Below are 14,855 nucleotides of genomic sequence, written 5' to 3'. Positions count from 1 at the left end.
TCGCTGAGCCTGCCACAGAGGCTCGCTGAGGCAGTGCCGGCACGGTGACATCCTGCTGACCGCGGGCCTCGGCACAACCTCGAGCTGACCTGTTGAACGGGGAGTCGCGTTATCCCTGGGAGCGGACAGGGAGGGTGAGGCAGGCAGAAGACAGGAGGTGCTTGTCGGGCCCTCACTCAAGGCTCCCCACTGACTCTGAAGGCTGAGGAGGGGCTGGCAGGCTGAGCAGGGCAGGGGAAGGGAGAGAGCGTGCGGACGGAGCGTCGGGGCTGCGGGAGGGCCGGGGCTCCGGCCTCAGTGTCTGGGTGACAGGCATGCACCTAATGTTAGCACGTCAGGGCGAGCTGGTGGTTTCAAGGCTGCCCGGCAGGAGAGCAGGGCTGAGAAGTGAAGCCTGTTTCAGAGACGGCCTGGGAGTCTACATGTTTGATGTGTAAAGGTTTATAATGAAGATGTTTACTTTGCTGCCCGCCTGTGCCGCCCCGCCTGGACTGACCTCTCTGCCCTTAGGGATGGTGCACTACGTGGACGAGAAGGGCACGACCACCCCAGTGGCGTCCACGGGCAGCCCGGTGCAGACGCTCTTCTACCTGGAGAGAAGGGAGGCCCTGGGGGTGGTCACACAGAGCCGGCTGCTGTCCCTGTACGTGCTGAGGCCGGAGGGTCAAGCGGAGGAAGTGATGAAGGTAAGCGGCCCGGCGGCCAGGCCTAACGACCGCCGTGCGGGACGGTCACTGACGCGACTCTGTCCCCAGGGGCTTGTGGGCCTCAGCGGACGGATGGGGGCAGGGGAGCCTGGCCCGCTCACGGCCTGGACACTGCTCTGATCGGGGGTAGCTGCCCCTGCAGTGGCTCGTTGGACCGTCACGATGGGAGTGAGAAGGGACACGGTCCTGCTTCCCACCCGCGTGCAGACTGGGCCCTCCCTTGGCCCCGTCACCGCACCGCTGGCCCCGCACATGGACTCTGTCTGCCCAAGGGTGTCCGTCACCCTCCTGGGCAGCAGATGATGGCTGCCGGGCCCCAGCAAGGCCTGGAGCAGGTGCCCCTTGGCCCCGCACTGGGCCCTGGCCGACCGGAGGGTGCGTGAGGCGTGCCCTGCGCCAGCCGCGGCTCTCAGCCTGCCGCTCAGCGAGGGCCAGCCCCCCCTGGTTTGTACCAGACGAATCCGTGTTCCTCGGAGAATTCTGAACTCTTCCCCGGGAGACTCCCGGGCTGATCCGGTTTTCGTAAATGGGCATTTACATGGTCACCTAGGTGCTTAGGGGCACAGCCATCAAAAATAGGGTCCCGCGTCATGTGGACCTGGGTCCAGACCCCCGGGAAGCTCTCGCTGGCTGGCAGGCGCCGGGCAGGTCTGTTCCTGCAGAACGGGGTCCCGACTCCTGCCCGGGAGCATGGGGTCCTGTCTGAACGGCGCTTACCTTGGTGGTCGTTCTAGAAACGCACTTAGCACACGTAGAAGCCGTGACTGTTACCACTTAACGCACCACAGGGAGTCGTGTGGCTCAGTGGGGGCCACCTCTCCACGTGTCCCCAGCAGCCCGGCTGGCACGTCCCCGCCAGGCCACCACACACCGGACGTTCTGGGCTCCAAAGAGCAACATGCTTCCTTCAGGTTGTTTCTCGTCATCAGGTGAAGTTGAGCGGGAAGAAGGGTCACCGGGCGGACGTCGTGTTGATTGAAGGCAGCGTGCTCGTGACCGCCGCAGGGGACCCCGTCCTCAGGTGAGAGCCCGCGGCTGCCATCGGGGGTCAGTCCTTCGGAGTAACGTGCACACAGGGCGATGCGGGCTGCGGTGAACGTCCACAGGTTGGACACGTCCACACAGGCAGCCCTGAGCCCGGCACAGACCCCGGCGCCCCCTCTCAGCCCTCAAGGGGTAGGCCCGGCCCGCCCCCTACGCCTGGTTTTCTCGAGCGTGGCGTACGTGCGGTCACGTGCTGAGTTAGCGTGTCCACCTGCTTCTGCTCCGTGTGACGCTTGGGGGTCCTCCCAGGCCCCCGCGTGCGGAGGGAGTCCCTCTGTTCTCACTATGACCTGGTGTCGCTCAGAACCCCTGCTCCCCTGATGCGAACAAGACGTGGAATCATCTAAGCGTAATGACGCAGGCCTTTCGTGTCGGAGTCCCTCGGGCCCCGCCGCCTCCTGATCGCTGTGCGCCCTGAGCAGACCCAGGAGCCCGGGAAGGGCAGCGACACGGTCCCCGAGTGGCACCCTCTGCCTTTCCTTCTAGATTCTGGGACTTGGAGGGAGGAGAGAATTACGTGCTGAGTCCAGAGGAGAAGTCTGGTTTCGAGAAAGGAGAGAATATAAACTGTGTTTCTTACTGTAAAGTCAAAGGTGAGCCTTGTCGGGTGCCGGGGGGAGAGAGAGAGACAGCCTCAGTCGCACAGCTGGTGGGGACTCAGAGACGGCGGGTTGGTTCTGTCACCTGTCACCTGAGCAAAGTCGCAGGGGACGCTGGGGAGCGAGAGTGGCAGCAGAGCTTTGCCCTCCCACATGAAGCTGGACAGTGTGGCCACCATGGCTACATGCAGGTGACCTCTGCTCCCTCCTGAAGCCGCAGGAAAAGTGTGGGAAACGCACAACACGTCCATACGTGCCTGGACATGTGTGTGCACGTGCGCGCGCGCACACGGAGGCCAGAAGCGGGCGCTGAGTCAGAGCCTTGTTTATTTCATGCTGCTGGGCACTGAGTGCCAGGCCAGCCCTAGGAAGCAGCCCTGACTGGCAGACAGGCCCCTGCTCTCGTGGGAGACCCCGAGGAGGCCGCGCTCGGCGGGCAGAGGGCTGATGCGCACGTACGAGAGCCGGCATCCCTCCTGTCTTTACCCTTCCGACGCAGTGAACTTTGTTTGTGCCCGCAGGCCTCCTGGCAGCGGGCACCGATAAGGGGCGCGTCGCCATGTGGAGAAAAGTGCCGGCCCCCCAGCGCGGCCGAGCGGCCGAGGGCAAGGACCGGTGGGCCCTGCAGACCCCTACCGAGCTCGACGGCAACATCACCCAGATGCAGGTACGGGCAGCAGGGCGCCGGGCGTCCCCTGCCCTGCGAGTGGAGCACTCGGTGGGCTTGGAGCCTGTTTGTCAGTTACTCAGCCTCGGACTCTGCGGGAGCGATGCCGTTCTGAAGGCCCTCGGGGCTTTAGGACTGTGGACACGGGCCTGCGGGCCTGAGTCCTCCGAGTCTGCGTCGCCCGTCTACACATCCCTCTGTCTCTGTCACCTCCGTCCCGAGAGCAGCTTTGTCGCATGGGTCACACCGCAGTTTTCCTTCTACCGTGTTCCGTGTGTGGCCGTCCCGACACACCGTGGCCCAGCAGGTGTCCCCCCCAGAGCCCTTGTGCACACGCGTGTGCATTCTGTCTCTGGGTTTGCCTCGCTCGCCGCGTCCTGGAGGCGGAGCCCTAGAATCCGCGGCTCTGTGTCCGGCCTCCGTCTCCCAGCGTCGTGTGTTCTGGTCCATGTGCGTTACGGGGCGTGTCGGCGGCTCATCCCGTCCCTCAGACGCTGCTGTTCCTACCGGAGCCAGTGGACTTTCCGAGGCTTTCTTGTTCACCTCCTGCCCGACTTCCGGAGCGTCAGGTGGCGTTTCCCCGCGGCCTTCTCCAGTCCCGGCAGCTCCCGCCTCAGGCCCCTCCTGCTGTCCTGGCTACTGCTCAGACCTCAGACCTGGTCCTCTGAGACCAGACCTCCCCCGCAGCCGGGTCAGGACAGGAGGACGCACCCAGTACGCGGTTGAGCCCTTAGGGCACCCCCCTTAGACCCTCACTGAAACAGCCTTATCCCCAGAGGAGCGCCACGCGGTCTAGTGCGCTGTGTCAGCCTGTCACCGTTCACAAGGAGCTAACGTCCCTGAGCCGACAACTAACTGGTCACCACAGACAGGAGACAGAGCAGCCCCGGCGTGCCACGGCTCCAGGGTCCCCCGTCTTACAGTCTTCCATAAAGTGCACGTCTCCTGCTACCAAATCCATGAGTCGGTTTCCGCGCCGAGAAAGTGGCGCCGGGAAACCTGGGATGCACCGTGTGTGCCACGCTGACCGCGCCCCCTCCCTGTGCCCCCCTTGTCTCTGTCGGTGGCGCGGAACGTAGTGGGGCTCGCGGAAGAGCCTGCTGGCCGTCAGCTGCGTCCACGCCGTGGTGATCCTCCGCGAGCAGGCCATGTCCTCACACTTCCACCAGCAAGTGGCCGTGCTGCAGATCTCCCCCAGCCTGCTCAGCGTGTCCTTCCTGTCCACGGGCGCGACGCACACCCTGCGCACCGACATGCACGTCAGCGGGGTGTTCGCCACCAAGGTGACCGCGCGGGGGACGCTGGGCTCGGCCGGGCTCTTCGGTGTGGCCAGCGGGCCTGCCGGCTGTCGGGGCGGTGAGGGTACAGGTGGCAGGCTGCTCCATCACCTCCGTGACCCTTTGTAGGATGCCGTTGCCGTCTGGAACGGAAAGCAGGTGGTGATCTTTGAACCTTCGGGAGCCACGTTACGGAATGCAGGTGGGAGCCTTGTCCCCCCAGGGGGGCTCACAGCACCCTGCTCTATCTTCTCGCCATCTAACCGGGATGCCGGTGCCCGCGCTGGGGACAGGGGGCTGGCCCTGGGCCCTGGCCCTTCACGGCTGGGCTGCGTCCTACCGAAGCCGGCGGCGGTGGCAGGAGGCCCCCCTGAGCGCCAGGGCGGCGAACGGCCACAGTGCCTTCTGGTGAAAGGGCTGGCCACACACCCCGCTTCTAAACCGGTTCCCAACCCACACGGAACCTGAGCCCAGTGGCGCCTTGGGCAGAGCCTGCCTCTGTCTGGATGTGAGGACGGGCTGTCAGAGATGCCCCGTCAGCCTCCGTGTCCTCACAGGTGCCTTTCCCCTCACGCTCCGGCACGTGACTGCAGGAGCGTCCTGGGGCTGTGACAGTGAGCACCACCCAGACAGAAATGTCCCCCTCACAGCCGCGGAGGCCGGGGGTCCAGCCGCACTTTCCCCCTGAGCACTCGGGAGTCTGTCCTCGCCTCCTCCCGCCACCCTGGGCTTGGGCCCCGTCATGCCAGGCCCGCCTGCACTGCCCCCTCCGCCGTGTCGCACATCTGCCGCCTGCTGCGGGGGCCCTCGGGGTTGCCGTCGGGGCCCAGCCGAGGAAGCCAGGACGCTCTCCCCACCTCAGGACCCTCCGTCTTTGACCTTAGCCTAACATTCTTGCTTCGGGGGCCGGGTCCCATCTACCGTCACGACCCTCGGGATGCCTTCGGCCAGCTCTCCTGCACATCGCCCGTCCACCCGAGCTGACCCCACGGGAGCAGCCATCGCGCGCTCTGTGGGCTTGTCTGAGCCCCTCCCGCCCCCCTGGGGGCGTTTCCCATGCCAGACGAGCCTGTCCCCCCTTCTCCCCACCCCCTCCCCCATTTTCTCCTCTAGCACTTCAACATCTAAACTTTTCTTGTAACGCTTTTCTGCTCTGCCTTGTATTGTGGCAGTACTGAGCGTCCTCTCTCCAGTGCGCCCCCCTCGGGGCGGGGACATTCGTCTGGGACAGGGATGGGGCGGGGACGAATGTCTGGCCCCTCAGGAGGACAGCACAGCAGGTGCTCACGAATCTTCTGCCGTGTGTGTGTGTGTGTGTGTGTGTGTGTGTGTGCGTGTGTGTGAGAGAGAGAGATCACCTCCCTGCCCAGATAAGAACCTGTCTAGACCCAGAGACAGGGCTGTGGCCTCCTAGGCGCCACCTGGAGTGGACAGACACCTGCTTAAACGGCTATGCCAGCCCCTGGTTGGAGAGGAGAGGAGGCGGCCAGTGGGTGGGGCAGGGCCTGCGTGCCTGCCCCAGCCCCACGGTGACCCTGTCCCCGTCCCTGCACCTCAGGGCCTTGCTGCCCTGCGAGAATGCAGCCCCCACAATGCGGTGGTGAGCGTCAGGGCGAGAAGGAGACGTGTGCAAGGAGCCGCAGTCTGAGCACGTCCGGGGGCGCTGGGGGGTCTGCCGACCTAATCGGCTCTTCTCTCATCCTAGGAACCTTCCTGTGTGAGTCTCCGGTGTTAGCCATGCATGAGGAGAACGTTTACACCGTGGAGCCAAACCGAGTTCAAGTTCGAACCTGGCAGGTAAGTCACTGCTCTGGAGCGAGAGGGTCTGATGGAAAAGCAACGGTAACAGTTGAAAAGGCCGTCGGTAAGTCCAGCCAGAGCCGCTTACCGGCTTCACGCGGCCGGGCCCCCCCGTCCGGCGCTCGGCTGTGGTCTGGGCTCCGGGCTGGCTGCCCCGCCCGTGACTGCCGGGATTTGTGAAATCGGGGGGCGGGGGCAGGGCAAGGACCCTGCACCGTGCTGAGGACTGGACACTGCCCCTGAGTCCACAGGCTGGGAAGGGGGCGGAAACGTTGGCGCAGTTAACGTTGCAGCAGAGTCGAGGCCCCGCCCCGCAGGTCGGGGGGCGTCCAGGATGGGAGCCCTGTCTGCCTTCGAGATGACCCCCTCCAGCACACCGCCGGTTCCTTCCTGGTGGCGCGGACAGGGGGCCCCTGCTGCCCGCACCCCGGACATGCGCGGCCGCCCGCGGCTGACATGCGCGTCAGTCTCCTGAGCCTGCTGTCACCAAGTGCCGTAACTCGAGCGGCTTAAAGCAATCGAAGTCTAATTTCTCACAGTTCAGAAGGCCAGGAGTCCTCAGTCTGGGCGTGCGCAGGGCTGGCCCCTCCTGGGGTCTGAGGGAGCGTCGATTCTGCGCTCCCTGCTCCTGGTGGCTCCAGCCTGCCTTGCTGTGTAGACGTATCACTCCATCTCTGCCTGTCTTCACCTGGACCTCTTGTTGGTGTCGTGTTTTCTGTGTCTTTTAGGGGCGCTTGTCCTTGGACTTAGGGCCCCCCTAGTCCAGAGTGTTGTCCTCTTGAGATCCTTAATTCCATCTGCCAAGACCGTTTTTCCAAATACGGTCCCACTCACAAGGTCCAGGTGCACAGCGGTTTGAGGGCCCGTTCAGCCCAGTACACGCAGCAGCGCTGGGTCACGGTCAGGAAACTTTCACAGCCCTGCTCTCAGCTCTTAGTGCGGCTGCTTCGTCCATCTCTGGGCCCTTCGCTGGGGTCCACGCTCGGCTTCTGGGGGCTCCAGCTCGCAGGCGCGAGGCCCCCGCTGCTCAGCCCCAGGCTGCGGCTCCCGCAGGTCCTCCTGGGGGCGCGCAGAGTGGGTGGGAGGCAGCCCTGCCGGAGGGGCCGCACGTGGGGGTGCTGCCCCCCAGCCCCACCGGGAGGGCCTCTGCCTGCCCGAGGTGGGCAGGGAGGCGGAGAGAGAGCTGCAGGCAAGGAGGCCAGAGCCCACTGCTGCTGACACTGGTCGGGGACACCGCTGAGGCCAGGAGGGGCCATGTCACCGACCCATGACCCATGAAGGGCACAGCTGTGTGAGCACAGGTGGCCCCCGGGCCACGCTGTGGGGGTGGGCGTGGACAGCTGGCAGAACTGGGCTCATCCCGGAGTAGCAGAGACTTGCAGTCCGGGACAAGCAGGTGACAGCAAAACCACAGCAGGTCTGTGGGCCCCAGGGGCGGGGCTGTTGCTGGGAGGGCCCCCGCTTCCCTGCTGGGGTAGCACAGTCCGCCCTTGGACAGCTTGGGGGGGGGAGACGGGGGACGGGGGCTGACCCTTGAAGTCAAAAGTCCACATGTAACTGGACTCCCCAAAACCCTGCAGCCGGGAGCCTCACTGACAGCCCAGTCGGTGACCACATATCCCGTACGTGACACACCTTGTCCTGCACTTGATCTTAGCCCGAAGGCCGAGACGCGATTATAGGGGATTAATACTGGATTTTGACGATAAAGCCAGCTAGGGGAAGAGAAGGAAACCACAAGGGAAGTATCCTCACAGTCTGTACCATATTCATCAAAGAAATGTGCACACAAGCATGTGAGCGGAAGGCACAGCGGCCAGACGCCTGTCCACTCGGACAGCGGACGGGGCAGGTGGGCCGAGCGCGCCCCCTGCTGGCCTCCCAACTCCATTATCTAAACGAGGTTCCCCTTTATTAATTCTCACATTGCCCGTTTTTGATCAAGACCTTTCTTTGAAAGTAGCGCTGATCAAGCCACGTTTTCCGTATTTAGTGGTTCTGCCCCCCCCCCCCCGTGCCAGGAAGGACCTTTCCTGGGCGTCCTGTCCCACGTCACAGTGCGTCGCTTGTTGCAAACCCCGGAGGGCCACGTTTCAGGGACAGGGAGGGTCAGAGGGAGAGGAAGGCAGCCCTCGGGGCGCAAGCCTCCGGTTTGTGCCGTTCCAGGGCCTGAGCCCCGGAGATCAGCTCCTTACTGAGTACGTCGGTTTTTAAAAGTTTGAAGAAGTAACGAAACAGAGACCTTAAGATGATACACAAAAGAAGTAACATGATAAGGCCAAATCACATGAGGGGCCAGGGCAGGTGTGAAGGTGTCGGCACTTACTCTGACGTGGGGGGGGCTTCTCCCTGCGGCAGGAACCCGGAGCCCTGAGCTCCTGAGCTCTCCGGCGGCAGCGGCCCCGAGCGCAGCACGGCGGGCCTGCAGGAGCACCCGAGGGCCGGGGCCTAGTGCACCCGGGGGGGGTACGGTGCTCGCAGGGAAGGAGAGCAAGAGATGGCGAAGTTTTTGCAAAACAGGAAAACCTCAAAGATGTCTTAAAACAGTGCCACCAGCTCCGACGCACCGTGTGGGTCCAGAGGCGTTCTCGCTGAGTCAGCGAGTAAAGGTGAAAATTCAGCCTCCTGGGATTCGGGTGATAGTTTTGACGACAGGCAGACTTGCGCGAATGCTGAATCCTCTCACCCTTCAGAGAAAACAGGCGGAAGACTCACTTGTCACCGGATCGTGATGAGGCCACACAGAAAGGCCGTGAAGGAGGAGGTCGGCCCTCTCGGGGCTGTGGGGACCGCGGACGAGGTGACCCCCTTCCGCGAGAGACGGCCGCGTGGTGCCGAGGAGAGGGCCCGGGCGGCACGGCGTGGCGAAGCGGCCGCCGTTCCCAGGAAACGTCTGCTCCCAGGTCACCGGACGGCACACGGGGCCTCTGGGCGTCGCTGGCTTGTGTAGATGTGTCCCGAGAGTCCAGTCTGTTTCCGGTAGTTCGGCGGCACAAAGGTTGGCTAGCAGTGGCCGACAGGAACCTTTCCAGTGGGGAAGAAGGGACTCTTTCTGGAGGCTTCTTTTCTGACAGAGCCTCCAGGTTGAGAGGCTGATCTAAGGTCATCGGCCCCAGGAGCTCGTGGGGAAAGGGTCGCTCTATCAGAGCAGGATTTCGTTTCTTTTTAATTTTTTGTAATGTTTATTCATTTTTGAGAGAGAGAGAATGAGCACAAGTTGGGGAGGGGCAGAGAGACACACACACACACACACACACACAGAATCTGAAGCAGTTTCCAGGCTCTGAGCTGTCAGCACAGAGCCCGACACGGGCTCGAACCCACGAACCGCAAGATCATGACCTGAGCCGAAGCCGGATGCTTAACCTACTGAGCCCCCAGGCGCCCCGAAGCCTGGTTATTTTTCATAGAAGCAGTTGGGCCTGTACCACACCGGAGCGTGTCTCCTGTTGTCAGCGGCGGGTCAGCGGCGGGGCCAAGTGCACTGGGAGCCCAGGAGGCCCCGAGAGGCGGTGGAGCCAACATTTAGCACCAAGAACAGGGCTTTAGGCCAAGACAGTTGCAAGGTCTCCACACATTCCGCCAGTTGAGTGTAACGGAGCCGTTAGCGAGCACACTGTCGGGTCAGACAGACTCGCTGCAGCGCCTGCCGGGGGATGGGCTCCCTGGTCGCCGCAAGGCTGCAGAGTGGTCCCCAGGTCTGGTGACGTTTTCTGACAGAATTTTGGCCGCAGAAACAGCAGGGACCTGTCTGCAAGGGAAAACTTCAGTCTGGCGAGCAAACACACGGCCATGACCACGACGTGCTTACGTCCGTGAGACGGGCAAGGTTTCCGAAAGCCCCGGGCCAGTGGATTGTCCCTGGCTTGTCCTGGGGACAGCACGGCCTGCGAGGTGGGCGCTTTGTGGCCTTAGCACGACTCCTCCGTGTCGGTCCACGAACCCTATCGTTTTGTCAGTGAGCCAGTGGAGGTCTGGAGGTGAGGACTGGGATCCTGGGGTTTCTGGTGGGGCCGGTGATTGGCAGGTCCAAACGAGAGCTCTCTTTGCATTGAATCAACAATTACTAGATTTCCAGTGTTGTCTTTCTTTTTTTTTCTAATGTTTTATTTATTTTTGAGAGAGAGAGAGACATTGTGAGCAGGGGAGGGGCAGAGAGAGAGGGAGACACAGAATCCGAAGGTAGGCTTCAGCTAGCTGTCAGCACAGAGCCCGATGCGGGGCTCGAACCCACAAACTGTGAGATCATGACCTGAGCCGAAGCCGGACGCTCAACCGACTCAGCCCCCCAGGCGCCCCTCCAGTGTTGTCTTTCTTTGCTGGGGCCCATTGTTGGGCATCTCTGGTCAATTTTTCCACCTCGTCATGTGGAAGAACATGCTCCGGAACATGACAGAGGTCTAGCTGCTAGGCTCCGTGACAGTGGCAATTTGGGTGGAAATATCAGCACAGTGGTTTCCTTTGGCCTCCAGGGAGTCAAGCGGTGAATGCCCAGGAATCTGAACAGCAGCCAGGGGTGCTGGCCGAAGCGAGGCTTCTAGCAGATCTTGGACATGGGCGCCGTCTGACATTGTAGCCCAGGAAACCTTGTTGCTCCCAGACCGGCTCCCAATCCTGGGCTGCCCCGAGGGCACGGGAGTGCCAGTGTACACGCGTGCTTTACCCCTGGCTGCGGTCCAGGCTCCGGGACAGCGCGTGGTAGCCTGCTGGGCTGAAGGCCTCGATGACTGCCAACGGGACTTGCGGCAACAGACCCGCCACAGTGCTTGCTGCGTCCCTCCGTGACCCGGGGCCCATCAGCGAAGCAGGAGAATGAGCACAGGTTGGAGGAGTTTCCTGTCGCTGGCGATGGGACGGTCAAGGGTGATCTGTCGCGTCACACAGTCAGGAGGGGTCACGTGGGTCCAGGTGGGGTCCTCGTTCTGGGATCGGACACCCAAGGCATCAACCCTGAGCTTGAGCAAATGCAACTTTTCTTAGGAGACTTTGTCTCCCCCTCCCCTTTTTAAGTTTATTAATTATGAGAGAGAGAGGCTGTGTGTGCAGAGGGGAGGGGCAGAGAGAATCCCCAGCAAACTCCATGCTGTCAGCGCAGAGCCCGATGCGGGGCTTGGATTTATGATCCGTGAGATGGTGACCTGAGCCCAAATCAAGAGTGGGACATTTAGCCGACTGAGCCACCAGGCGCCCTGGAGACCTTGTCTGTTTATGACCAAAAGCGTCAGCAGGCGAACACTGGTTCCCTGAAGAGGCTGGGGAGGCGACACAGTGTCGCAGCCCGGAGTTCCCAGGGAGCTCGTCCCCCACAGTAACGTGAGGGCTTGCGAGAAGGAGGGAGGACTCTCGGAAACCCTGCGGCGTGGCCGGCTAGCCTCCCCAGCTCGGATACCAGGAGTGGGCTGCGCGGGTCAACCCCGGGGAAAGTTGGCGTGGACGGGACGTGGGCGGCGCAGGAGGGTGGAGACCACGGGGGCCGAGGGGTGACCGTCATTCCCCGCTCCCGGGGCCTCAGTGGCCCCCCACCCCTCAGCCGCTGGCTTTCCCACAGGGAAGCGGGATGGGCCAGGACTGGCGCAGGGGCTCACAAGGCCCCGAGCCTGGGCTCCATCCTGGGTCTCCGGCCGTGGAAGGCACTGTGGGGAGCCGAGGGGCGGGTCCGAACCTGGATGGGAAGGGCAGCCTGGCCTCTGCCGCTATCCGGCGAGGATGCTGCGTATAAAGAGGCTAGTGGCTCATCTACTAGAGACAAATAACCGGTGTCCCCAGACTTAGCGCTGCGGCCGCCAGAAAAGGAGCTAATGAAAGACCCCAAAGGGTCATTTATCTCCTCATGTTGGCTATCTTGAGTCCTGTCGCCAAACTGAGAACTATTTCCCCCTTTTGGGAGAAAGAAATTCTAGCCTGATCCTCTTCTGAGAATTCTTGGCCCAACAGAGTAGTGGTCGGAGGCAGTGAGGAGAAGAGCGTGCTCTCTCAAAGGGCCCGGACAAGAGGGAAGCGGGCAAGGGACAGGAAGCTGTTGGGGCCACCACTGTGAACCGGCTTCGTATTCCGAGGCCGGGCAGCTTTACGGCGCTGAGCTCGAACAGGAGGGTGGCTCCGGTGTCCGTAAGGACAGAGGGCCACTCCCAGTTTGGGAGCAGTTTGAGCCGGTTACGAAGCTGGGAAGCGCCCCTGGACCCCCTCGGAGCCCCGCTCCCGGCAGGGCCTGCGTGCGTCCGTCCTCACGGTCTCCTCCAGCGCCCGGCCCGTTGCAGTCACACCGGAACGGAGGGGCATCTGGCTTTGTTCAGAGGCCTTCATTTGCCAGAGTTGAAAATTAAGAATTTTAGCAGTTTTTCTCTTAGGCCACTCATCCAGGAGGCAGGCTGGCTGGTTTGCCGGATTAACTCCACGTGGAGCGGACCTGGTGTCACCAAGACCCTGATGCATCTGTTAAACAGACTTAAATGCGCCCCACCTGGTCTCCACATGGAGAAGACTCCCGGGGGCACCTGGGCGGTTCAGTCGGCTAAGCCTCTGACTATTGATCTCGGCTCAGAGCCCAGTTTCATGAGTTTGAGCCCCACGTCGGGCTCTGTGCTGACCGCATGGAGCCTGCCTGGGTTTCCCTCTCTCCTTTCTCTCTAAAAATACACAAACATTTAAAACATTTTTTTTTAAAGAAGACCAGAATTTTCTATGAAACAATCTAAGTCAATTGTGATCGTCACAAACAGGTTCATCAGCCCCTTTTTGTTTTGGTGTTTGCAAGTCTGAGTTTTATTCCAATCAACAGGCTTGGGAAAAGCTACCGTAATTGCTTGGTGATTTCCAGGGAGTGTTCTAGCACCTTACGGAATGTTAGAGTTCTGTTCTTCTAAATCCCTTTCAGGATGTCCCCCTTGTGCTAGGCTCGCCCAGCGTTTGGCCTGGGCTCACAACAAGCATGTGCACTAAAGGCTATAAATGAGACACCAGGTTGGGAAATGTGAATAAATGTTAAACTCTTCAACAAACCTATGAGGGGGAAGGGGCCACATTTAGGAAATTCTGAAGCTACGGCTCACGATTCACCCTTGGTCCAGGGAACATAAAAAATTCAAGATTTATTTAGATTTTCAGCCCCCCCCCTTTTTTTTTTTTAATAAAAGAGCATGAGCGGGGAAGGAGCAGATAGAGAGAGAGGGAGACACAGAATCTGAAATAGGCTCCAGGCCCCAAGCTGTCAGCACAGAGCCTGACGTGGGGCCCAAACTCAGGATAGGCAAGATCATGACCTGCGCCAAGGTTGGACGCCCACTTGACTGAGCCCTCCAGGCACCCCAGGAAGGCCAACTTTAAAGGGGCAAGTTTGAAAGGAGTGGAGGAAGATTGCAAGGAAGGGAAGCATGACAAAGGGCGGGGGTGAGGGGCCAGGGCTGAGGGGAGTGGGGGCAGGTGTGGAGGGAGGAAGAGAAAGCGGCCCCTCAGGTAATTCAGACACAGGATTTTTGTAGAGAGGCAAACTTAGAATCCTGACAAACGTTCTTCTCAGGCTTGTGTGTTTCAAGGGTTTTTTGGGGGGGTTTTTAGTTTTTTTCAAGTTGTAGCTTTGTAATTTATTTTGAGCAAAACAATTTGGGGAAGTTACAAATTATTTTTCGTTAAGTCTGTCCATTTGGTTAGAAATGCCCACGAAGGAGGCACTTGGAGGGCTCAGTCAGTTGAGTGTCCGACTTTGGCTCAGGTCATGATCTCACAGCTTGTGGGTTCGAGCGTCGGGCTGTGTGCCGACAGCTCAGAGCCTGGAGCCTGGTTCTGATTCTGTGTCTCCCTCTCTCTCTGCCCCTCCCCTGCTCATGATCTGTCTCTCAAAAATAAACAAATGCTTAAAAAATTTAAAAAAAAAAAAGAAAGAAAGAAATGCCCAAGAAGAGTGCCCTTAGGTTTTAAACATGAGTCCAGCCAGGACCTAGAAACAAGCGGTCATGGAATGACCTCGAGCATTCTGGGGACTGGGATCCTGTATCTTACAAGGTTTTCTCTAGGAAAAAAAAAAAAATTCCTAAACAGTTGTAACAAGTTGGACCAAAGGCCAAACAAAAACTCTCAAAAATGACCAAGCCTTAAAAACAGATCTCAAGTGAGCCCAGAGAGCTCAAAACACAGAGCAGAGCTCAGAATCCAGGAGCAAACCTACCCTCCAACCCCAGGGTGGGTGAGACACAGCCGTGAGCCCAGTCGGCTCTATGGGCACCAGCACCTGTTTGCTCAACAGCCCGGAGTCCCTGGGAGTCTTCTCTCCCTCACACGTCTGACCAACAAGTACTGTTAGCCTTAAAAATAAAACTGCCAGTCACTTTAGCAGCAAAACTGGGCTCATCCCTGAGTGGCAGAGAATTGCAACTCGGGACAAGCAAACTACAGCAAAGCCCAGGGCGGCTCCTGAGAACAGAGAGAGAAAAGCGGGAGGTTGGGAGGGCTCTTAGAAACCAGAAGTGCATGGGAGGAAGGGGGGACTTCCAAGCACGGTGGCTTCCAATTGGCTGGGCTGTTGCCCAGGCAGGAGAAAACCCTCCTTCCTACTTGGTGGTAATCTAGCTTCCACTTGCAGAGTGGTGGCAAACTCTCTTCCTGCCGAGTCTGCAACAGACCTGGAGTGGTAGGGCTGAGCGCGCCCCCTGCTGGCCGTCCGAGTTCATCTCAACTGAGGTTTTAGTGTATTGATTTTCACAGGGAGGTCAGCATGCCCGGAAAGCTGGAAAGGCCTACTGGGAACAGGAGAATGGCCTGCTGGGAA

At 60.5% G+C, this 14,855-nt stretch overlaps 1 protein-coding gene across 1 annotated transcript in view; it reads left to right on the top strand.

The window, feature by feature from the left end:
* IFT140 (intraflagellar transport 140) overlaps positions 1-14,855 on the top strand; it is a 60,395-nt gene that overhangs the window by 6,014 nt on the left and 39,526 nt on the right. The window contains exons 5-11 of the mRNA XM_029949369.1: positions 511-686; positions 1,637-1,728; positions 2,238-2,344; positions 2,872-3,017; positions 4,097-4,300; positions 4,424-4,496; positions 6,000-6,091. Coding sequence (XP_029805229.1) covers positions 511-686; positions 1,637-1,728; positions 2,238-2,344; positions 2,872-3,017; positions 4,097-4,300; positions 4,424-4,496; positions 6,000-6,091 — 890 coding nt within the window. The remainder of the gene's footprint in view (positions 1-510; positions 687-1,636; positions 1,729-2,237; positions 2,345-2,871; positions 3,018-4,096; positions 4,301-4,423; positions 4,497-5,999; positions 6,092-14,855) is intronic.

Source organism: Suricata suricatta, chromosome 8, assembly GCF_006229205.1.
Source record: "Suricata suricatta isolate VVHF042 chromosome 8, meerkat_22Aug2017_6uvM2_HiC, whole genome shotgun sequence".
Taxonomy (NCBI): domain Eukaryota; kingdom Metazoa; phylum Chordata; class Mammalia; order Carnivora; family Herpestidae; genus Suricata; species Suricata suricatta.
Note: the sequence above shows the minus strand (reverse complement) of the source record. Positions and strands in the feature narration are given on the sequence as shown.